This window comes from Salmo salar, chromosome ssa27, assembly GCF_905237065.1.
Source record: "Salmo salar chromosome ssa27, Ssal_v3.1, whole genome shotgun sequence".
Lineage (NCBI taxonomy): Eukaryota > Metazoa > Chordata > Actinopteri > Salmoniformes > Salmonidae > Salmo > Salmo salar.
Genome location: NC_059468.1, coordinates 35,307,520 through 35,332,253, shown reverse-complemented (window position 1 = coordinate 35,332,253; position 24,734 = coordinate 35,307,520). Strand labels below are relative to the sequence as shown.

Here is a 24,734-nt window from a genome sequence, read left to right as displayed (position 1 = left end):
GAGAGGATTGTAATAAATGACTTGGAGAAGAGAGGATTCTAATAAATGACTTGGAGAAGAGAGGATTCTAATAAATGACTTGGAGAGGATTCTAATAAATGTCTTGGAGGGGAGAGGATTCTAATAAATGTCTTGGAGAGGATTCTAGTAAATGTCTTGGAGAGGATTCTAGTACATGTCTTGGAGAGGATTCTAGTACATGTCTTGGAGAGGATTCTAGTACATGTCTTGGAGAGGAGTCTAGTAAATGTCTTGGAGAGGATTCTAGTACATGTCTTGGAGAGGATTCTAGTACATGACTTGGAGAGGAGTCTAGTAAATGTCTTGGAGAGGATTCTAGTAAATGTCTTGGAGAGGATTCTAGTAAATGTCTTGGAGAGGATTCTAGTACATGTCTTGGAGAGGAGTCTAGTAAATGTCTTGGAGAGGATTCTAATAAATGACTTGGAGAGGAGTCTAGTAAATGTCTTGGAGAGGATTCTAATAAATGACTTGGAGAGGAGTCTAGTAAATGTCTTGGAGAGGATTCTAATACATGACTTGGAGAGGAGTCTAGTAAATGTGTTGGAGAGAATTCTAGTAAATGTCTTGGAGAGGATTCTAATAAATGACTTGGAGAGGAGTCTAGTAAATGTCTTGGAGAGGATTCTAATACATGACTTGGAGAGGAGTCTAGTAAATGTGTTGGAGAGAATTCTAGTAAATGTCTTGGAGAGGATTCTAATAAATGACTTGGAGAGGATTCTAATAAATGACTTGGAGAGGATTCTAATAAATGACTTGGAGAGGAGTCTAGTAAATGTCTTGGAGAGGATTCTAATACATGACTTGGAGAGGAGTCTAGTAAATGTGTTGGAGAGAATTCTAGTAAATGTCTTGGAGAGGATTCTAGTACATGACTTGGAGAGGAGTCTAGTAAATGTGTTGGAGAGAATTCTAGTAAATGTCTTGGAGAGTTCCCCATCATTTTGCGCAACACTCACTCTGAGTCCAGATTGCCTGTTTTTGTGAGTTTCTTTGTTCCTCCCCTCCTCTCAGTGGGGGCTGAGTTATGGTATCTTGTTTGTTCTATCCTCACCGGAAACGCCCCCAATGTTGCAGCAGAATACTCTTAGAAAAAAGGGTTCCAAAAGGGTTTTTCGGCTGTCCCCATAGGAGAACCGTTTTTGGTCCAAGGTAGAACTCTTTTGGGTTACATGTAGAACCCTCTGTGTAAGAGTGTAGAGAGGGCATCGTTTAACAGAACGTTACATCGCTTGTCTTTTAGGAGGTCCGCAATTAATCAGGGATGACGACGTTTTCATCTGCAGGCACGTTCATCTACCCGGCCAATCCCTGTCTTTCACATCTTGGCAGTGGATTTTCCAGTAGTATTTATATAGTTTTGAATAAAACATTTATATGCTGTACAGAAATCATTTCATAATAGCACCTCATAAACCGGTGCTGTAGTGGACCTGTAATTTATGTCTGGACTCTTAGAACATAATAGCACCTGACAGGCAGTGGGGAGCTTTGGACCTACTGTATGTGTGAGTTCGTAAATGCCGGTGTGTAGCAGCATTACTTTTGTTCTGTCTGAACAGTCTGTCTCTGTCTTTACAGATGTAAAAACTCATCGAAGTAGCAGCATTACTTTGTTTAGTCTGAACAGTCTCTGTTTACAGTTGCCAAAGTGCACTCCTCCGTCCATCACGCTGACAGAAAACAATGAATGGTGTACTCCAAAAGGTCTCCTGAACTGTTCTGAAAAGTTCTGCTGCTGGCAACAGAGACACACAGTACCTTATTATCTACGTAGTGCACTACTGTTGACCAAAGCCTTATGGGGCTCTCTATGTGCCCTGGTCAACAGTAGGGCACTATATAAGGAATAGGGTGCCATCTGGGATGCAGACAATGATGAAGGCACTAGCTTTGTGAGGAGGCAACATAGACGGTAGTCATATCACAATGAGAAAGGTACCTACATTAAAGGTTAATCACTTATCCACTTATGGAGTCTGGAAATACCAAGGCTTTTGTATTGTGTAGGCCTTTGTGTATGGTAGAGGATGCCAGTGAGAGACTTCTAATGTATGACACACAGGTTCTGGTTCACAACAGCAGGGGACCACCGACCTAACGGTCTTGACAGACACAGCAACAGTATGGAAATAGATGCATGCTGCAACATGTGAATAGGTTGAAGGGTTGTTTTAGATGGAACATCCTGTAAGAGAGGTAATTATGAGCTATTGTAGAAAGTCAAATAAAAGGTCAAGATGGTGGCAGAATGAAGATGACCTTTCTTCTGTCTGCGTCTTCCCCCCACCTTCCTTTGTCTATGGCATTACACTGTCAATCTGTTGTCTAACTGTTGGCTAAACATGTCCTGAACTTTTACTAGACTTGGATCTCTCTGCAGAAAAATGAGGGAGAGAGAGAGACCTGTGCCCTGGTAGTAAACCCCAAAAATACAAAAAATAATGATTTTCCAGAGAAGATCCAGATCTCAGGGAATTAGACCAAAGTTCTCAATTGGTAGAAAATATATAGAGTACTGCACACACTCCAATTACTGAGGTTCAAATATATAGAATACTGTACACACTACAATTGCTTAGGTTTAAATATATAGAGTACTGCACACACTACAATTACTGAGGTTTAAATATATAGAGTACTGTACACACTACAATTACTGAGGTTTAAATATATAGAGTACTGTACACACTACAATTACTGAGGTTTAAATATATAGAGTACTGTACACACTACAATTACTGAGGTTTAAATATATAGAGTACTGCACACACTACAATTACTGAGGTTTAAATATATAGAGTACTGTACACACTACAATTACTGAGGTTTAAATATATAGAGTACTGCACACACTACAATTACTTAGGTTTAAATATATATATTACTGCACACACTACAATTACTGAGGTTTAAATATATATAGTACTGTACACACTACAATTACTGAGGTTTAAATATATAGAGTACTGCACACACTACAAGTACTGAGGTTTAAATATATAGAGTACTGCACACACTACAATTACTGAGGTTTAAATATATAGAGTACTGCACACGCTACAATTACTTATGTTTAAATATATAGAGTACTGCACACACTACAATTACTGAGGTTTAAATATATAGAGTACTGCACACACTACAATTAGTGAGGTTTAAATATATAGAGTACTGCACACACTACAATTACTGAGGTTTAAATATATAGAGTACTGCACACACGGCAATTACTTATGTTTAAATATATAGAGTACTGCACACACTACAATTACTGAGGTTTAAATATATAGAGTACTGCACACACTACAATTACTTAGGTTTAAAAATGAGCTCTGGACGCCTTAATGAGGCAGTGAATGATCTGTGAGAGAAAGCACACAGGGCATTCTACGCAATTAAAACTAATTCAAATTGAAATACCTACATTGCTGGCTGCCATAAGATGAGGGACAGTAATTGATAAACCAACCAACCTGCAAATGTCCTCTATGCCATTGTTATTGTTATTGTTATTGTTATTGTTCAATGTACGGTTATTTTCACCCTTGATTATTGTTGTTGCTGTTGTCCCGTTGACAATATTGATTATTATTATTTCAATGATGTTAATATTGTAAATCTCCAAAGTAAGCTCTGGCAATATGTATATTGTTACATCGTGCCATCATTCAATTTAATTGAATTGCGAGAGAGACACATAGAGAGACGAATTGAGACATAAAGACACAGAGAGAGAGAGAGAGAGAGAGAGAGAGAGAGAGAGAGACACACAGACAGACAGAGAGACACAGACACACAGAGAGACACAGAGAGAGAGACACAGAGACAGAGACAGAGAAACACAGAGAGAGACACAGAGACAGAGAGAGAGACACACAGAGATAGAGAGAGAGAGAGACACAGAGAGACAGAGAGAGAGAGACAGAGATAGAGAAACAGAGCGAGAGAGAGAAAGGGAGAGAGAGACAGAGAGACACGGAGAGAGACTGAGAGAGACAAAGAGAGAGAGAGAGAGAGAGACACAAAGAGAGAGAGAGAGAGACACAGAGATTTGAAATGTCTTTATTCTTTTGGAACTTCTGTGAGTGTAATGTTTACTGTACATTTGTATTGCTTATTTCACTTTTGTTTATTATCTACTTCACCTGCTTTGGCAATGTTAACATTTGTTTCCCATGACAATAAAGCCCTTAAATTGAATTGAATTGACTTGAGAGACAGAGAGAGACAGAGAGAGAGAGACAGAGAGACACAGAGACAGAGAGAGAGACACAGAGAGCGAGAGAGACAGAGAGAGAGAGAAAGAAAGGGAGAGAGAGACACAGAGAGACACAGAGAGAGACTGAGAGAGACAAAGAGATAGAGAGACAGAGACAGAGAGAGACACAGAGAGAGAGAGAGAGACACAGAGATATGAAATGTCTTTATTCTTTTGGAACTTCTGTGAGTGTAATATTTACTGTACATTTTTATTGCTTATTTCACTTTTGTTTATTATCTACTTCACCTGCTTTGGCAATGTTAACATATGTTTCCCATGACAATGAAGCCCTTAAATTGAATTGAATTGACTTGAGAGAGAGACAGAGATAGAGAGAAGGAAGAACAAAGAGATAGAGACAGACATAATATGACATTTGAAATATCTTTATTCTTTTGGAACTTCTGTGAGTGTAATGTTTACTGTACATTTTATTGTTTATTTCGCTTTTGTTTATTATCTACTTCACCTGCTTTGGCAATGTTAACATATGTTTCCCATGACAATGAAGCCCTTAAATTGAATTGAATTGAGAGAGAGACAGAGACAGAGAGAGAGAGAGAGAGAGAGACAGAGAGAGACAGACGGAAACGGAGAGAGAGACCCGAGACAGAGAGAAACAGAGACAGAGAGAGAGAGAGAGCAAGAGAGAGAGAGAGAGAGAGACACAGAGAGAGAGAGAGAGAGAGAGAGAGAAGGGAAGACAAAGAGCGTTCGTGGCTGTGTGGGTTCAGAATGTTCCGGTCAGTAGAGGGCACTCTTTCTTTCTTCTGGTCTGAATCATCCTCTGCTTCTCCTCTCTTCCTGCTCCTGACAGACATCTTTGACAGCTGGCTGAGAGAGAGAGAGAGAGAGAGAGAGAGAGACGGTGATGGTCCGGGCCTAAACCACTCAAAAACAACACTAGACACTATGGTTGTCCTCTAGGTTACAGAGTGCTGGTAGTCCCATCCACCAAACTACCAGGTGTGAAACAGGGAAGAGACTCGGGCAGTATGCTAATTTGGTATAGAGCAGACCTAACTCACTCTATAAAATTTCTCAAAACAGGAACATTTTACATCTGGCTAGAAATGAATAAGAAAATGATTCTCAACAGAGAAAAATGTCCTCATGTATCCCCTCAATAGAATGCCCATACCTTAACGATGACAGCTTCTCCATCCTAGAGGGGAGATCAACCATTTCCAGGCCCAGGGACATGTACTAATCTGTGGTGACCTAAATGCCAGAACTGGACAAGAACCTGACACCCTCAGCACACAGGGGGACAAACACCTACCTGGAGGTGACAGCATTCCCTCCCCCATATGCCCCCCTAGACACAACTACGACAACATAACCAAAAACAATGGGTCACAACTTCTGTAGCTCTGTCAGACGCTGGGTATGTACCTTGTCAATGGTAGACTTCGATGGGACTCCTATGGTAGGTAGACCTATAGCTCATCTGTTGGCAGTAGTACTGTAGACTACTTTAGCACTGACCTCAACCCAGAGTCTCTTAGAGCGTTCACAGTCAGTCCACTGACACCCTTCACAGCAACATCACACTACTTCAACAGAGCTATGCTCAATCATGAGTAGGGATGGGTGCCAAAACCCGGTATTAAACGGGCCCCGAGGCTAAATTATGAAAGACCGTAGTATCGATAAGATCTGATGTTATCGGTTCTGCTTTCGGTACTGGAGAAATTAAGATTTCCTATTTATTATTGCTACATAAACGTTATCTTGCACATTTTATCTCACCAACCGTTTCTAATTTGCAATATGATTAAGACATTCGTCTATGATGCGTTTTCACTATTCCCAATCCAGAAGAGAGATCTCTCACACGCTACAGCACACACACACACACACACACACACACACACACACACACACACACACACACACACACACACACACACACACACACACACACACACACACACACAAAAGAAAGACCCTGCTCTTAATTAGTGACGATGGCGGAGAGAACTATACGTTCAGAAGTGTGGTTACACTTCACCAGAGTCGATGCTGACGATGCTCCGTTGCCACAAGTGCAACAAGACTTTTTCTTGTAAGGGTGGAAACACGAGCAATCTGTCCAAACATCTATGGAAAGTGCATCATGTACAGGCAGAGAAACAGTTTGACTGGCTAGCTCGTAGCTCATCTCTCGTTGTCTGATCTACATTAGGTATGTATGCTAGCAGCCTAGATCCCACACACTGAGTTAACTAGATTATGAGAACATGGGTTCATGATCAAAAGGAACCATTAGCCAGCTGATTGTTTAGCTATGGGTGCATTCAGAAATTCAATCACCCATTTAAAGATTTTGCTACTTTTTGTTAAAGTTGCAGCTACAATGAACCAACCCACTCCTCCCTCTAATGCAGGTGGTCCAAGCCAAAGACCAGCCCAAAGTCCCTTCACGCTGGCAGCTAGTGGGAGGATGACTGAGGAGAGGGTAGCCAGGTAGCCACCTAGCCGTGACCAAGTTCATAGTGAAAGGCCTACACTTGCCCTTTGCAACAGTGGAGTCCAAGGGCTTTAGGTAACAGTCTGTCAGTACATATTGAGTTGTATTCATTTTCAGGAAATAGTAGTGTTAAAGGGTTGTATGTTAGTCCCATCACTCCACAATGCAACACACAACAACACAAACATTCAATAATGATAATTCAACACATGAAAACTATTTTTTTACTGTAGGGAGATGAGCAAGGAGCTCAACCCCAAATGTACCCCTCCCTCCAGGAGTTACTTCCTACCTGGTATGGTGTAGAAAAGGTCAATGTGTACACTGAGCTGAAGGACGTGCCAAAGCTGGCCATCACATCAGACGGGTGGACCAGCCTCTGTCAGGACCACTACCTCACTGTTACAGTGCACTACACAAGCCAGGGCAGTGTAAAACAGAAGGTCCTTCACACCAGGGCAGTGTAAAACAGAAGGTCCTCCACACCAGGGCAGTGTAAAACAGAAGGTCCTCCACACCAGGGCAGTGTAAAACAGAAGGTCCTCCACACCAGGGCAGTGTAAAACAGAAGGTCCTTCACACCAGGGCAGTGTAAAACAGAAGGTCCTTCACACCAGGGCAGTGTAAAACAGAAGGTCCTCCACACCAGGGCAGTGTAAAACAGAAGGTCCTTCACACCAGGGCAGTGTAAAACAGAAGGTTCTTCACACCAGGGCAGTGTAAAACAGAAGGTCCTCCACACCAGGGCAGTGTAAAACAGAAGGTCCTTCACACCAGGGCAGTGTAAAACAGAAGGTCCTCCACACCAGGGCAGTGTAAAACAGAAGGTCCTCCACACCAGGACAGTGTAAAACAGAAGGTCTTCCACACCAGGACAGTGTAAAACAGAAGGTCCTCTACACCAGGGCAGTGTAAAACAGAAGGTCCTCCACACCAGGGCAGTGTAAAACAGAAGGTCCTCCACACCAGGACAGTGTAAAACAGAAGGTCCTTCACACCAGGGCAGTGTAAAACAGAAGGTCCTCCACACCAGGGCAGTGTAAAACAGAAGGTCCTCCACACCAGGGCAGTGTAAAACAGAAGGTCCTCCACACCAGGGCAGTGTAAAACAGAAGGTCCTTCACACCAGGGCAGTGTAAAACAGAAGGTCCTCCACACCAGGGCAGTGTAAAACAGAAGGTCCTCCACACCAGGGCAGTGTAAAACAGAAGGTCCTTCACACCAGGGCAGTGTAAAACAGAAGGTCCTTCACACCAGGGCAGTGTAAAACAGAAGGTCCTCCACACCAGGGCAGTGTAAAACAGAAGGTCCTCCACACCAGGGCAGTGTAAAACAGAAGGTACTTCACACCAGGACAGTGTAAAACAGAAGGTCCTTCACACCAGGGCAGTGTAAAACAGAAGGTCCTTCACACCAGGGCAGTGTAAAACAGAAGGTCCTCCACACCAGGGCAGTGTAAAACAGAAGGTCCTCCACACCAGGGCAGTGTAAAACAGAAGGTCCTTCACACCAGGGCAGTGTAAAACAGAAGGTCCTCCACACCAGGGCAGTGTAAAACAGAAGGTCCTTCACACCAGGGCAGTGTAAAACAGAAGGTCCTCCACACCAGGGCAGTGTAAAACAGAAGGTCCTTCACACCAGGGCAGTGTAAAACAGAAGGTCCTCCACACCAGGGCAGTGTAAAACAGAAGGTCCTTCACACCAGGGCAGTGTAAAACAGAAGGTCCTCCACACCAGGGCAGTGTAAAACAGAAGGTCCTTCACACCAGGGCAGTGTAAAACAGAAGGTCCTCCACACCAGGGCAGTGTAAAACAGAAGGTCCTTCACACCAGGGCAGTGTAAAACAGAAGGTCCTCCACACCAGGGCAGTGTAAAACAGAAGGTCCTTCACACCAGGGCAGTGTAAAACAGAAGGTCCTCCACACCAGGGCAGTGTAAAACAGAAGGTCCTCCACACCAGGGCAGTGTAAAACAGAAGGTCCTCCACACCAGGGCAGTGTAAAACAGAAGGTCCTTCACACCAGGGCAGTGTAAAACAGAAGGTCCTCCACACCAGGGCAGTGTAAAACAGAAGGTCCTTCACACCAGGGCAGTGTAAAACAGAAGGTCCTTCACACCAGGGCAGTGTAAAACAGAAGGTCCTTCACACCAGGACAGTGTAAAACAGAAGGTCCTCCACACCAGGGCAGTGTAAAACAGAAGGTCCTTCACACCAGGGCAGTGTAAAACAGAAGGTCCTCCACACCAGGGCAGTGTAAAACAGAAGGTCCTCCACACCAGGGCAGTGTAAAACAGAAGGTCCTCCACACCAGGGCAGTGTAAAACAGAAGGTCAGTGTACAAATCGCAAACTGGCCAAGTAGTGGCAGAGGAGCTCTCAGACATTCTGGAAGAGTTTGAGACAGAGTCGAGCAAGATTGTAGCTGTGACTGTTGATAATGCTGTTAATATGGATGTTGCCATGAAGAGGCTACACATCTTAAAAATAGGATGCTTTGCACACACATTGAATCTGACAGCACAGAAAATCTACTAAATGACTTCCATTGATAAATGGGCAGCCTGAATCAGAGCAGTGGTCATGTGGTTGAAGAGATCCTCGATGTCCAAAACAGTCTTGAAGGAAGAGCAAAAGCTCCTTGGTAAGAAGCCAGTTCAATCTATTAAAGTATTATTTTGAAATTCCCACATTTAACAATTTAATTCAATATTTAAGTGTGCAGTAATTAAATGTATGTTGTTTTTTGTTGTTGTTTCAGGCCTTCAGCAACACTCACTCATCCTTGAGGTCAAGACCAGATGGAACTCGCTCTATCTAATGGTGGAGAGATTGATGGAGCAGTATCCAGCGATCCAAGCAGCAGCTGAGGACTTTGTCCAGCTCATGAGAATCCTCTATACATCCACACTGTGTGTGTCATGTGAAAAGAATGCCACCTGTGGACAGATTATACCCATCATCCACAAACTGGAAGAGCACTTCACTGTGAAGCATGAAGATACAACGTTTGTGGAAACCATCAAAGAGAAGGTGTGGGAGAACCTCTGAGGCCACAGCAATGGACCCCAGATTTAAAGGGAGGCCGGTGAGTGACGCCACCTGGGACAGGCTGAGGAAGGCAACTGTTGAGGCCAATGTGACCGGAGCAACACCAGGGCTGTCAGAGGAGCCGGAGCAGACAGACACAGACCACCAGCAACAGGAGGAGGAGCCTGAAAGAGAAGGAGTGGAAATGGAGGAGACAGTCCCTCCATTGTACAAAACAAGTAGTGCCTTGGAGGAGCTGTTCTCAGAGGAGGACAGGGAGTTGAGGTTGACGATCCAACAGGACACCTCGTCCCTCACCCTCAGTGAGCCTGTTGACCTAGAGGTCGAGCTCTACAAAAGCCTGCCTCCCATCCCCATGGCTGAAGATCCTGTGATGTAGTGGGAGAAGTTGGAGAAGAGAGCTACTCTGCCCCGACTCACAAACATTGCAACAAGCTACCTCTGTGCTCAAGCCTCCTCCACCCCTAGCAAGAGGGTATTTTCGACTGCAGGGGACACAATAAGCCAGGAGAGGTCCCGACTTCTGCCAGAGAAGGCAAATATGTTGATCTTTCTCCAGAAGAACTGCTAAGAACTGTTAGTGCTTCTGCAGTCTACCTGCAGCCCCCACCCATGTTGTTCTGTACCACTGTCTTTTCTTTTGCAGGAAAATATTGTTTATTTCATTTGTTTTACATTTCCATCATCACAACATTAGTCTATAATAGTGATTTGTTCAAAACATTGCTGTTTCTTTTGCTGTAAGTAATTGTTTCTTTTCTTTATTTTACATTTCAGAAAATAAAGCAATGATGATTCTGTTCTTAATTTGTTTCATTTTTTTTCTCGTAAAAACAAATAACCGAGAAGAATACCGTTAAAGTACCGGATCGATAAGCAGTATTGGTAAAATCTTAATGATACCCATCCCTAATCATGAGGCATCAAAGCCAAAGGAACTGCATAATATTAATACATTCTATAGATGGAAGGAAAGTAGTGTGGAAATTTACCCAAAAACTATTAGGCAACAACAAATTCAATCCCTTCCAGACAATTTCCTGGACAAAATGTTTCACTGTAATAGTGTAAATAGTGTAAACTTAGCAGTAGAAAACCTAAACAGTATATTTGACCTCTCAGCTTCCCTATCAAATCAAAAAATGTCAAGCTGACAACCTAAGAAAATTAACAACAATGACAAATGGTTTGAAGAAGGCGAAAACCTAAAAAAGAAATTGAGAAACCTATCTAAACAAAAGCATAGAGACCCAGGAAAACTGAGACTACGCCTTCACTATGGCGAATCACTTAAACAATACAGAAATACACCACGGGGAAAAAAAGGAACAGCACATCAGAAATCAGCTCAATGTAATTGAAGAATCCATAGAATCTAACCAATTCTTTGAAAATTGGAAAACTCTAAACAAACAACAACATGAAGAGTTATCTATCCAAAACGGAGATGTATGGATAAAACGCTTTTCCAATCTTTTTGTCTCTATAACAAAGAACAAACAGCAAAAACATATACATGATCAAATACAAATATTAGAATCAACTATTAAAGACTGCCAGAACCCACTGGATTCTTGAATTACATTGAATGAACTACAGGACAAAATACAAATCCTCCAACCCAAAAAGGCCTGTGGGGTTGATGGTATCCTAAATTAACTGATAAAATATTCAGACCACAAATTCCAATTGGCTATACTTAAACTCTTTAACATCATCCTCAGCTCTGGCATATTCTCCAATATTTGGAATCAAGGACTGATCACTCCAATCCACAAAAGTGGAGACAAATTTGACCCCAATAACTACCGTGGGATATGCGTCAACAGCAACCTTGGGAAAATCCTGCCCTATCATTAACAGCAGATTTGTACATTTCATCAGCGAAAACAATGTACTGAGCAAATGTCAAATTGGCTTTTTACCAAATTACCGTACGACAGACCACGTATTCACCCTGCACACCCTACTTAACAAACAAACCAAAACAAAGGCAAAGTCTTCTCATGCTTTGTTGATTTAAAAAAAAACTTTTGATTCAATTTGGCATGACGGTCTGCTATACAAATTGATGGAAATTGGTGTTTATGGAAAAACGTACAACATTATAAAATCCATGTACACAAACAGCAAGTGTGTGGTTAAAATTGGCAAAAAACACACATTACTTTCCACAGGGCCGGGGGGTGAGACAGGGATGCAGCTTAAGCCCCACCCTCTTCAACATATATATCAACGAATTGGCGAGGGCACTAGAACAGTCTGCAGCACCCGGCCTCACCCTACTAGAATCTGAAGTCAAATGTCTTCTGTTTGCTGATGATCTGGTGCTTCTCTCACCAACCAAGGAGGGCCTACAGCAGCACGTAGATCTTCTCCACAGATTCTGTCAGACCAGGGCCCTGACAGTAAATCTCAGTAAGACAAAAATAATGGGATTCCAAAAAAGGTCCAGTTGTCAGGACCACAAATACAATTTCTATCTAGACACCGTTATCCTAGAGCACACAAAAAACTATACATACCTCGGCCTAAACATCAGCACCACAGGTAACTTCCACAAAGCTGTGAACGATCTGAGAGACAAGGCAAGAAATGCATTCTATGCCATCTAAAGGAACATAAAAAAAAACATACCAATTAGGATTTGGCTAAAAATACTTGAATCAGTTATAGAACCCATTGCCCATTATAGAATTCACAAAATGGGACAAACACCAAATTGAGACTATGCATGCAGCGTTCTGCTAAAATATCCTCAGTGTACAATGTAAAACACTAAATAATGCATGCAGAGCAGAATTAGGCCGATACACGCTAATTATCCAAATCCAGAAAAGAGCCGTTAAATTCTACAACCACCTAAAAGGAAGTGATTCCCAAACCTTCCATAACAAAGCCATCACCTACAGAGATATGAACCTGGAGAAGAGCCCCCTAAGCAAGCTGGTCCTGGGGCTCTGTCCACCAACACAAACAGACCCCACAGAGCCCCAGGACAGCAACACAATTAGACACAACTAAATCATGAGAAAACAAAAAGATAATTACTTGACACATTGGAAAAAATTTACAAAAAGCTGAGCAAAGTAGAATGCTTTTTGGACCTAAACAGAGAATACAGTACACTGTGGCAGAATACCTGATCACTGTGACTGATCCAAAATGAAGGACATTTTTGACTATGTACAGACTCAGTGAGCAGAACCTTGCTATTGAGAAAGGCCGCCATAGACTTGGCTCTCAAGAGAAGACAGGCTATGTGCACACTGCCCACAAAATGAGGTGGAAACTGAGCTGCACTTTCTAACCTCCTACCAAATGTATGACCATATTAGAGACACATATTTCCCTCAGATTACACAGACCCACAAAGAATTTGAAAACAAATCCACTTGTGATAAACTCCCATATCTATTGGGTGATCAGTGTTCAATCACAGCAGCAACATTTGTGACCTGTTGCCACAAGAACAAACACCATTGTAAATACAACCTTTTCATAAAGAAACTGATAAAACACACAGCTGCTAAATCAGGGTGACTTACGAAGAAGAGAACCAAGAGAGGGAGTGTGGTGATGTAGTGTCCACAACTAAAGAATCATTGTGGAATCTGAAAAGACACATATCCCCAAAACATGATGGTGTACTTACTATGTGCACATGCTAAAAGAAAGGAGTGAGGTTTGTAGATAATTAAGTGTGTCATTGTAGCAAAGTATTTATAAACAAAAATCAGATCTCTTAAACGTTTCATTCATTTTTGTTTTATTATCTATACAATAGGCCATAATTGATTTTGGCCCAATTGGCCTGGCTTATTCCCATGTTCAAGGAGCTTTCTGATTTTATTGGGTTATTTTGCCTTAAAAGCTTTAGGCCTATCTATAGAAAAATGTAAAAACAACTCTGCATGTCTGCCCAGCCTGGCAAGAGTGGCCTAAAGGGTGTTTAGCATCCCCAGTGGCTCTGCAAGTGTGGAGAGGATATTCCCCACTGCTGGCCGCCTCTCCAGACACCATCACATGAGCCTGAAGCCACCATCGCATGAGCCTGAAGCCACAGACTGGACAAACTCGTGTTTCTAAAAATGTATTTAAAGGCACTAATAAGTCATTTTTTATTTCATTTGTATTTCATTCTAAGTAGGCTAAGTCACAGCCTGTATGCACAATTTATAGACTATAATGATTTAATACAAAGAAATGTTGTTTAAATGCTGAGGACCTAATGTCCCTGACTCCCTACCAGCCTAGTGTGTCACACTCACAATGTGTTTCTTTGTAGGCTATAGTCTTGAAATAATTGAAATCATATAGCCTTCTTAGACTCCCTGTCTGTCTCCTGACATATTTAGTGTTTATATGCTGTTTCATATGACATATTTAAAATGGTGAGCGCTTCTTACATAAAATGTTCATGTTTATTCAAATACTTTTCATTCAAATCGTATGGTTTGGTTTCAATACTTCAAAACCAAATCGTTGATCCAGCCACAAAAATAGAGCGAATTTGGAGCGGCAGTTTTCTCTCCCTGTGAGTGAGTAGTGGTTTTTAGCGGAGCGGTTGAAAAGGATGTGGAGCAATGAGCGGGATTTCCAACCACTCAACTCCGCTCACATACTCTGCTCCGTGTTTCTGAATAAATAGCCATACTGTATGTATGTAGGGAGGGATAATACTTCCTATCTTCCTAACTGTGTCATGGATGATTTTATTTATTTTTTACCCCCCCTATTTTGGAGGTTGAAATGATGGGTTTCCTTTCCCCAGGAACATGACAACAGATTGTCCATCACAAAGACAAGCTGAGAGGCAGCGGTATGGTGTGGGATTGATTCCTCAGGGACATTTCACACCTAGAATTCAGTCTGCAATGCGGCCAATCTGATCCCTTTAATTCATATTCTCTTCTGGTCATTTCTTCATATGCAGTATGTGTAGGGAGCAGTGCAATGGAAATGTCCTCACCTCCATTTAAAATGTTCTCTCTCTCTTGTGTGCCCATTAGTTTGGGCTCGCAGTGATTTCTGGGAGATTTCTTTGGAAAGTGGCGAAACGTTGGTATGAAAACATGTCTGTCGGCATTGCCGTGTGAGGTGTCACCTGAGAGAAGTTGGTGGTAAATGCCAAACCCTACCTGTGGCAAGAAGGAGAGAAAAAATAAGTAGAACAGGAAAGGAATTGGAAGGAAAGGCCGAGGTGATAAATGAGGGCAAGAATGTTCATTTTTGTCTTCCATTTCAAATATGCCCTAAAGGTAGACAGACTTCCTCCTCCAGACGAGACTGGATGTTTCTGTATCTTTCAAGTCAATGCTTTGGGCATGTCATATCACATGCAAACACAGAAATTACGAAGAAATGATGACCCTAAAATATATTGTTTAATGATTACTGTATTTGCCTGGTGGCTAAACAAATGAAGTGGCTAGTTAATGAGAGAATTCTGTAGGCTACATCTACTATTCTGTGGATCTTGCAGTAAATAAAACGTGTTCCCATTTAAACAGTTGCGTGCCATCTGCAGTACAGCAACACTCCTGCAGTATTTACAGTAGGCCTTTGCCCCTTATTGGGCTGTAATAAGCAATGTGCGCTGCCCTAGGGCAAGGCTTGTCTGTGTGTCAGCGCTAGACGGAGGCCAGGTGCTCGTGTCTCCTGTCTGCCCAGCTGTGACTGGGTGGCGGCCTGGGAGCAGAGGGGGTTACGGGAGGGGGGAGGGGGGGCAGTGGAGGACAGAAGAGCTGTAACTATCAGGATTAAGCTACACTGACTACAGCCTGACTCTCCCCTTTTTATATTGCAGTCATTCTGGGATCGTTTTAGGGCTTGATTTAATCCATATCGCTGAAGATCCGCGGTATAGCACGATTGAAATTTAAAGGGAATTTTTCCGAATGAACCGACATATGCAGTGTTTACCGTGAATGCAGTCTCCGTGAACGCAGGAACATTGCCTTTAAGTTTCAATCACACTATAGCGACGATATTCAGCCATATGGATTGAATCAAGCCCTTAGTGTTGTGACATGCTCTGGTAATAATCTCTACTATGAAATTCCTATTATTAAGGACATATTTATGTAAATGTTTTTATGTATAGCTTGATACATACATAAATAAAATATCTATCTTTGTCTCTCACCAGACTCCCCGGCCGCTGAACATCATCAAGCAGAACAATGGCGAGCAGATCATCCGCCGGCGCACGCGGAAGCGCCTCAACCCCGACCCTCTGCCCACCGAACCTGTGGGCTCCAAGCAGCAGAGGGTCAGCAGCGAGGAGCGCCTCAATGGCAGTCCCCTGGAGCGCCGGCCAGGAGAGGATGGGCCAGGCTCGGAAGGAGTGCCTGTCCCTCGTAAAGGGGAGCCCCAGAATTCCCTGGGCCAGTACGAGGCCTACGGGTCCTCTGGGTTCAAGGGTCACCCCAGCCCCCGCTCCACCCACTCCTTCCTAGTTAGCCAAACCCTGGAGATCCACAAGCGAATGCCTCCTTTGCACATACACAACAAGAACCCTGCAGAGGGAGGGGCGGAGAGGAACGGGGTGGGCTCGGCTGGGGTCCATCACACGGGCTTGGAGGGGAAGGGTAGCTTGTCCACCGAGAGGGGTAGCCCCATCGAGAAGTACATGCGTCCCTCCAAACAGGCCAGCTACTCGCCACCGGGCAGCCCCATCGAGAAGTACCAGTACCCGTTCTTCAGCCTGCCCTTCATCCACAATGACCTGCAGAGCGAGTCCGACTGGATGCGCTTCTGGACTAAGTACAAGATGTCTGTTCCGGGCAACCCACAGTACCTAGGCCACATGCCTGGTCTGCCCAACCCTTGCCAAAGCTTTGTGCCTTACCATACCTTTAGCTTGCCCCCACACTTCCCTCTCCCGCCCTCCGCCGGTCCCGAAAGCGACATCCCTCTCGACCTGGCCATCAAACATTCCAAACCGGCCCCCACCGCCAACGGCTCCACTGCCTCTGCCGTTACCATCAAGGAGAAGAGCAGCAGCGCCGACAAACGGGCCTTGCCCACGGTCCCGGCAGGGAAGGAGGATGAGAAGCATAGAGAGCAGCAGGAGACAAGAGAGGAGAAAGTAGAAGAGGGGGCATCCCCCCAGCCTTCTCCTCCCCCAGACGTTGCAGCCAAGCCGGAGAGGGTCGACCAGGGCACTCAGGACGATCTGACCAGTAAGGAGAGATTGGACCAGGGCACTCAGGATGAGCTGACCAGTAAGGAGAGATTGGACCAGGGCACTCAGGATGAGCTGACCAGTAAGGAGAGGGTGGACCAGGGCACTCAGGATGAGCTGACCAGTAAGGAGAGATTGGACCAGGGCACTCAGGATGAGCTGACCAGTAAGGAGAGGGTGGACCAGGGCACTCAGGATGAGCTGACCAGTAAGGAGAGGGTGGACCAGGGCACTCAGGATGAGCTGACCAGTAAGGAGAGGGTAGACCAGGGCACTCAGGATGAGCTGACCAGTAAGGAGAGGGTGGACCAGGGCACTCAGGATGAGCTGACCAGTAAGGAGAGGGTGGACCAGGGCACTCAGGATGAGCTGACCAGTAAGGAGAGGGTGGACCAGGGCACTCAGGATGAGCTGACCAGTAAGTGCATCCACTGTGGCATCCTCTTCCTGGATGAAGTTATGCACGCCCTGCACATGAGCTGCCATGCTGATGGAGGGCCCTTCCAGTGCAGCATCTGCCTGCATGCCTGCGCAGACAAGTACGACTTCACCACACACATACAGAGAGGGCTTCACCTGCCAACCGTCGAGGCTGAGGCCGATGCTGAGGCCGATGCTGAGGCCGATGCTCCAAACGATTCTGTGTGATTTTAGTGCGCCACAGACTTGGACTTTTAGCACAGGCATAGCAGTATGAAAAAGAACAAAATAAACGGACAAAAGCGTACTGTAATGATTGAATGAGAAGAAGACTTCTTGCTCAACGTGCCATGATAGCTTCTGTAGGGAACTCATATCATCTAAACATTTATATTGGACATAATACAGAACAAACGATTGGCTGTTTCCTTTTTCTTTTTTTGTAAAGGAAAACGCTTTTGAAGAAAATGGTACTACAAATAGACGCTTATGTTGTTTTTTTTTGCTATTGTTTATTTTTTTATTCGGAAGTGTTACTTTGACAAGGCAGTTCAGCGAACAACAAGGTACATCTGCATGGGTTGGATGTTCTCTTACCTGGTTGGTTCACTGTTCCAAATGGAATGAGGAAGTGTGAATTGATATGTAAAATGGGGAGATGGGAAACATCAGTCGTCTGTCATAATCTCCTTCACGGTGGATGGGCAGAGCGATGACTAGTGATTGGATCGTCCTCAAATAAACGTCCTCAGGGAACGCCCGTGGCTGAGTCAAAAAACATATCCTACAGTGGTTTCAGTTGCATCGGTCTCCACTTAACATCCAACTAAGTGTCTATGTTTAATGTATTTTAGTTATGGATACTGTTTTTTATTTTTTTTTATTTTTTGGGAAGTCTATTGTCACAGAACTTCCTCTAGACATTTTAAGCTGCTGCCTTAGTTGCTAGGAAACAAACCTTATATCACTAAAGACATTTGGGAAGGAAGAAAAATGCAAAAAGCAATATTTTTTTCTAAGTTGTTAATATGAAAAATTCATAATATCAGTGCCTGATATATTGAACAAAGTATTTTCTACCTGGTATGTTGATATGCAACATTGACTTTGCATTGAGTAAAGGGCCACGAGCTTGGCTCTGCAAAACTGTTTACATTTGCAAATGTAGCAAACAAGGTAATGAAGCAAAATTCCTGCAATTCAGAGTATTTTTCTCTCATGTGGACAGGACAGGACGATCACGTAACAAAACAGAGGCCTTTTGTCAGAAGGTTGAATGGGAGATGAAATGCAGTCAAAATATTTTTTCTGTTTGTTTGAATGGCACAGAGGCACTATCCATTCCATGTCTTTCTTTGTATGCTCCTGCTCGTACACTTTGAAATGCTTTATTGTCTATACAGATGCTCTGTATTGGACTTTGTTCATCCTGTATGTTTTTGTTAAGAGAAGCTGATATACTGTAGCTTGGTTATAAGTATTGTTCAGTGAGCTTTATAGCTTTGAGCATCATATGTTTTACAATCCAGGTATTTCAACTGACTATACCGTACACAAGGCCCCCTTTTTTTTTGTATGTCTATTGCATTTATATAATACTTTAATATTTGGCTTTTAGTCATTTTGGGACTTGATTTGAACATAGCATGAAATTCTACTTGTTCCATGTACAGGTGAAAAAGGTGCCTTTTGACAGAAAGAAGCCATTGAATATCAACAATGTTGAGTGTTTTGTTCATCAAATTAGATGTAGCGTAACACCTCAACCTGGATTATGGCCTTGTAGTCCAAGCATTTGACATTATGTAGATAGATTAATACCATTTGAGCGACAAAACAAATGTTACCACACAGCAACATTATCCCTCTATTTAGCTTGTTATTACTTTGCAAGTAGACCACCTGTTTCAGCTCTAAAAGACTCCCATTCATGCGTTTTATCTCTCTCTCTCTTTCTCTCTCTCTCTCTCTCTCTCTGTCTCTCTCTGTCTGTCTCTGTCTCTCTCTGTCTGCCTCTCTCCCTGTATATCTTTCTCTCTGTCTCTCTCTCTCTATCTTTCTGTGTCTCTGTCTCTCCCTCTGTCTGTCTCTGTCTCTCTGTCTCTCCCTGTCTCTCTCTCTCTCTTTCTCTCTCTGTCTCTTTCTCTCTCTCTCTCTCTCTCTCTCTCTCTCTCTCTCTCTCTCTCTCTCTCTTTCTCTGTCTCACGCTCTCTCTGTCTCTCTCAGTCTCTCTGTCTCTCTCTCTCTGTCTCTCTCTCTCATTGTCGCTCTCTCTGTCTCTCTGTCTTGCTCTCTCTCTCTCACTCTCTCTCTGTCTCGCTCTCTCTCTCTCTCTCTCTCTCTCTCTCTCTCTCTCTCGCTCTCTCACTCACTCTCGGTCTCTCTCTTTTTCTCTCTCTGTCTCTCTCTCTCTCTGTCTCTCTCTCTCTCTGTCTCTCTGTCTCTCTCTCTGTCTCTCTCCCTCTCTCTTTCTGTCTCGCTCTCTTTCTCTCTCTCTCTGTCTCTCTCTCCCTCTCTTTCTGTCTCGCTCTCTTTCTCTGTCTCTCTCTCTCTCTCTCTCTTCCATTTGTGTGAGCACTTCTTCATATGATTCCCATTGCTGCTGAAAGGAATCAAACATGAGTTCAATCTAACCTGTCCATCCTCTGATGTACATTGCTATTAATACATGATCAGGGGATAATGTAATTAGAGTCTGCCTGGGATTCGGCAAGCGAGGATTTGTGTGAAATAGCGATGAAATCAACATAGCCTTAAAATGTTTCTACAAACGCCTCTCAGAAACAAAGAAACTGTAATAATAATACTAAAATTATTTCACAGAAACATTCATGTGATTTCAAATAACATAAGGAACAATTTTTGTTTTAAGTTTGAATTAGAAAAATGTTAACGCTTGCACTTCAGTTATTCTGTTTTATTTCCAAGGAAGAAAAATGATTGTGTTAAAATGTGTTATTAGCATGCTGTACACAGGTACTGCAAAAATAGACGAAGACAAAGAAACAACATGGACAGACAGGAGTATCTGTGTGTGGAAGAATAAACAACATGGACAGACAGGAGTATCTGTGTGTGGAAGAATAAACAACATGGACAGACAGGAGTATCTGTGTGTGGAAAAACAAACAACATGGACAGACAGGATTATCTGTGTGTGGAAGAATAAACAACATGGACAGACAGGATTATCTGTGTGTGGAAAAACAAACAACATGGACAGACAGGATTATCTGTGTGTGGAAGAAGAAACAACATGGACAGACAGGATTATCTGTGTGTGGAAGAAGAAACAACATGGACAGACAGGATTATCTGTGTGTGGAAGAAGAAACAACATGGACAGACAGGAGTATCTGTGTGTGGAAGAAGAAACAACATGGACAGACAGGATTATCTGTGTGTGGAAGAAGAAACAACATGGACAGACAGGATTATCTGTGTGTGGAAGAAGAAACAACATGGACAGACAGGATTATCTGTGTGTGGAAGAAGAAACAACATGGACAGACAGGATTATCTGTGTGTGGAAGAAGCCAGTAAACCAGTGTGGACACGGACATGGCAAAAAAGGCAAATGTTTTGGTAAATGTTTTAACCATCATTTTTTGAATGTTGTTTCTTGTTTTTACACTTTATTGCATAGAAGTCGGTTTTAGATTGTTTGTTTCTTTATTTAGTTTTTTCTGCTACCACCTTTATGTTTTGTGTTGTAGGGTTTTACATGCAAAAAAATGTAACAAAGATGGCAAAGATGTCTACATCTAAACTTGAATAATATTAATGATAATAATAATTAATAAAGTAATAACAAAACATGTTCTGAAATCTCTTTTTATTCAGTGATGCTTCTCATTACCATGCTGTGATGTATATGTAGCTACATATAGCTAGCTCGCCACTACAGTCCCTGGTTCGAATCCAAGCTGTATCACATCTGGCCGTGATTGGGAGTCCCATAGGGCGGGGCATAATTGGCTCAGCATCGTCCGGGTTTGGCCGGGGTAGGCAGTCATTTTTAATAAGAATTTATTCTTAACTGACTTGCCTAGTTAAAAAAAGGTTAAATACATTTTTCTTTTTAAACACACTAAAAAAACATTAAACCAGAAGAAGTGGGGCACGAACTTGCATACGAGGGATCCCATGGTACCACAAGCTGAATAAAACCTCCGACCTCTCTCTCCCTGGTGAGACTATTGATTTGTACCCCAGTGTTTGCTGGTGTTCTAGGAAAGGAGCGTAATTATATTCCAGATTCCCACACAAGAGTATAGACACCAGCCCCTGACTTATGGCCTGCTAGGGTTGTTACTGTTGATTATGTTAACCTCTCTCTTGTATTCCATGGATAAGACACAGACAGAAGTCTACAACAGGAAAGAGATACAGTTATTTATTGTAAATAATAGCTCAGTTCTGGCCAACACTCCTGTAATATATTGTAAACTACTGAGATAGAATAACACACAGACACTGGCTCTAACCATAATAGAAAGAGGAGTGGGAGGCCCAGGTACACAACTGAGCAAGAGGACAAGTACATTAGGGTGTCTAGTTTGAAAAACAGACGCCTCACAAGTCCTCAACTGGCAGCTTCATTAAATAGTACCCGCAAAACACCAGTCTCAATGTCAACAGTGAAGAGTCGACTCCGGGATGCTGGCCTTCTAGGCAGAGTCGCAAAGAAAAAGCCATATCTCAGATTGGCCAATAAAAGATTAAGATGGGCAAAAGAACACAGACACTGGACAGAGGAACTCTGCCTAGAAGGCCAGCATCCTGGAGTCGCCTCTTCACTGTTGACATTGAGACTGATGTTTTGCGGTTACTATTTAATGAAGCTGCCAGTTGAGGACTTGTGAGGCGTCTGTTTCTCAAACTAGACACTCTAATGTACTTGTCCTCTTGCTCAGTTATGTACCTGGGCCTCCCACTTCTCTTTCTATTCTGTTTAGAGCCAGTTTGCGCTGTTCTGTAAAGGGAGTAGTACACAGCGTTGTACGAGATCTTCAGTTTCTTGGAAATTTCTCGCATGGAATAGCCTTCATTTCTCAGAACAAGAATAGACTGACGAGTTTCAGAAGAAAGCTCTTTGTTTCTGGCCATTTTCTAGCTTGTAATCGAACCCACAATGCTGATGCGCCAGATACTCAAATAGTCTAAAGAAGGCCAGTTTTCTTGCATCTTTAATCAGAACAACAGTTTTCAGCTGTGCTAACATAAATGCAAAAGGCTTTTCTAATGATCAATTAGCCTTTTAAAATGACAAACTTGGATTAGCTAACACAACGTGCCATTGGAACACAGGAGTGATGGTTGCTGATAATGGGCCCCTGTTCGCCTATGTAGATATTCCATAAAAAATCATCCGTTTCCAGCTACAATAGTCATTTACAACATTAACAATGTCTGCACTGTATTTCTGATAACTTTTATGTTATTTTAATGGCCCAAAAAATTGGCTTTTCTTTCAAAAACAAGGACATTTCTAAGTGACCCCAAACTGTTGAACGGTAGTGTATGTAACACTGGTAATGCAAAGAGAAGCCACAATGATATATATAGCTCACATGCGCCTCATGACAAGACTATGCAATTAGCCAATTTAAATGACTATCTGACTCCGTAAGATAAATAGCAATATGCAAGAGACTATTGTTAAACCAGGTGCAACCAAGTATTATGCATTTAGCTGATTAGGATCAAGGAATGGCCATGAGACTGGAATTCCATTTACAACTGTATTGAATTACTTTGTAAAAATTAATGATAGCATTATACAAGGTATAAGCTTAAGTTACAAAGCATTAACTAAGCATTATTCTAGGCATGATCAGAGTGAGACAAAGAAACCATGGTTTGTGCCACGGCCCATAGCTCATGGGAGAGAGAGAAAGAGTGTAGGTATCTCAGCACAGCAGGTCAGGAAGAGAAAGAGAATGAATCTTAGACCCTTTTACATTTGAGTCAATTAGCTGTATAACATCTAAGTTGTTTCGACTCAAAATCTGAGATGTTGACCAACAGCATTACTGTTAAGTTATCCTCCAATCAGACATCAGATCTACAGACCTCTAAAAACAACAGAACTGCTTCTAAGAGGTGAGACAATGGGGGTTGGCAAGATTATGAGGCATTCCTAAAACAACACACAGGCATCCTCCGAAGAAGAGTCACTTTGGGGGCTGGGCCGCACTACATTCTTTTTTAAGTGAAGGCTTTCCTGAGTCTGCACCTTGGATCTCCTAACCTCCCTGTGTGACAAAAGAGAGAGACAGATCTGTGGACTGGAAGAGGGTGATAAGGTCACCTGTAACCCTCCCACACTGCAGGCCAATCATGTTAAAACTAATCCACCTGAGAAATCACTCATTTATGACACAAATGTCATTATGTTTTTCAATTAGAATTTTGCATTATTTTACCAGATGGGATGAAAGTCAAGTCAAATAACCAATTTTACAAAACCGGATCAGCCATTGATCTTATTCAGTGCTATATCATGAACTAATTTATGTTAGATATTCAGTGCTATATCATGAACTAATTTATGTTAGATATTCAGTGCTATATCATGAACTAATTTATGTTAGATATTCAGTGCTATATCATTAACTTATTTATGTTAGATATTCAGTGCTATATCATGAACTTATTTATGTTAGATATTCAGTGCTATATCATGAACTTATTTATGTTAGATATTCAGTGCTATATCATGAACTTATTTATGTTAGATATTCAGTGCTATATCATTAACTTATTTATGTTAGATATTCAGTGCTATATCATGAACTTATTTATGTTAGATATTCAGTGCTATATCATGAACTTATTTATGTTAGATATTCAGTGCTATATCATGAACTTATTTATGTTAGATATTCAGTGCTATATCATGAACTTATTTATGTTAGATATTCAGTGCTATATCATGAACTTATTTATGTTAGATATTCAGTGATATATCATGAACTTATTTATGTTAGATATTCAGTGCTATATCATTAACTTATTTATGTTAGATATTCAGTGCTATATCATTAACTTATTTATGTTAGATATGAATCATGCTCACTCCATAACTTGGTTATAACGGTGTAGGCCGTCATTGCAAATAAGAATATGTTCTTAACTGACTTGCTGTCACGTCCTGACCAATATTTAGGTATTATTTCTATTATATTTGGTCAGGACGTGGCAGAGGTATATTTGTTTTGTATTATGGGGTTTTGTGTGTGGTGTAGTGGGGTGTATTAGTTTGGTATAGGTTCTAGGTTTGTTTTTCTATGTGTAGTTTTGGGTGCTGGAC

General features: G+C 42.3%; 1 protein-coding gene across 3 annotated transcripts in view; it reads left to right on the top strand.

The window, feature by feature from the left end:
* LOC106589004 (zinc finger transcription factor Trps1) overlaps positions 1-19,496 on the top strand; it is a 207,459-nt gene extending 187,963 nt beyond the window's left edge. For all 3 annotated transcript variants that reach the window (XM_014178623.2, XM_014178625.2, XM_014178624.2), the window contains exon 7: positions 15,962-19,496. In XM_014178623.2, the coding sequence (XP_014034098.1) occupies positions 15,962-17,647 (1,686 nt within the window). In that variant the 3' untranslated portion in view covers positions 17,648-19,496. The remainder of the gene's footprint in view (positions 1-15,961) is intronic.
* Positions 19,497-24,734: the final 5,238 nt, after the last annotated feature.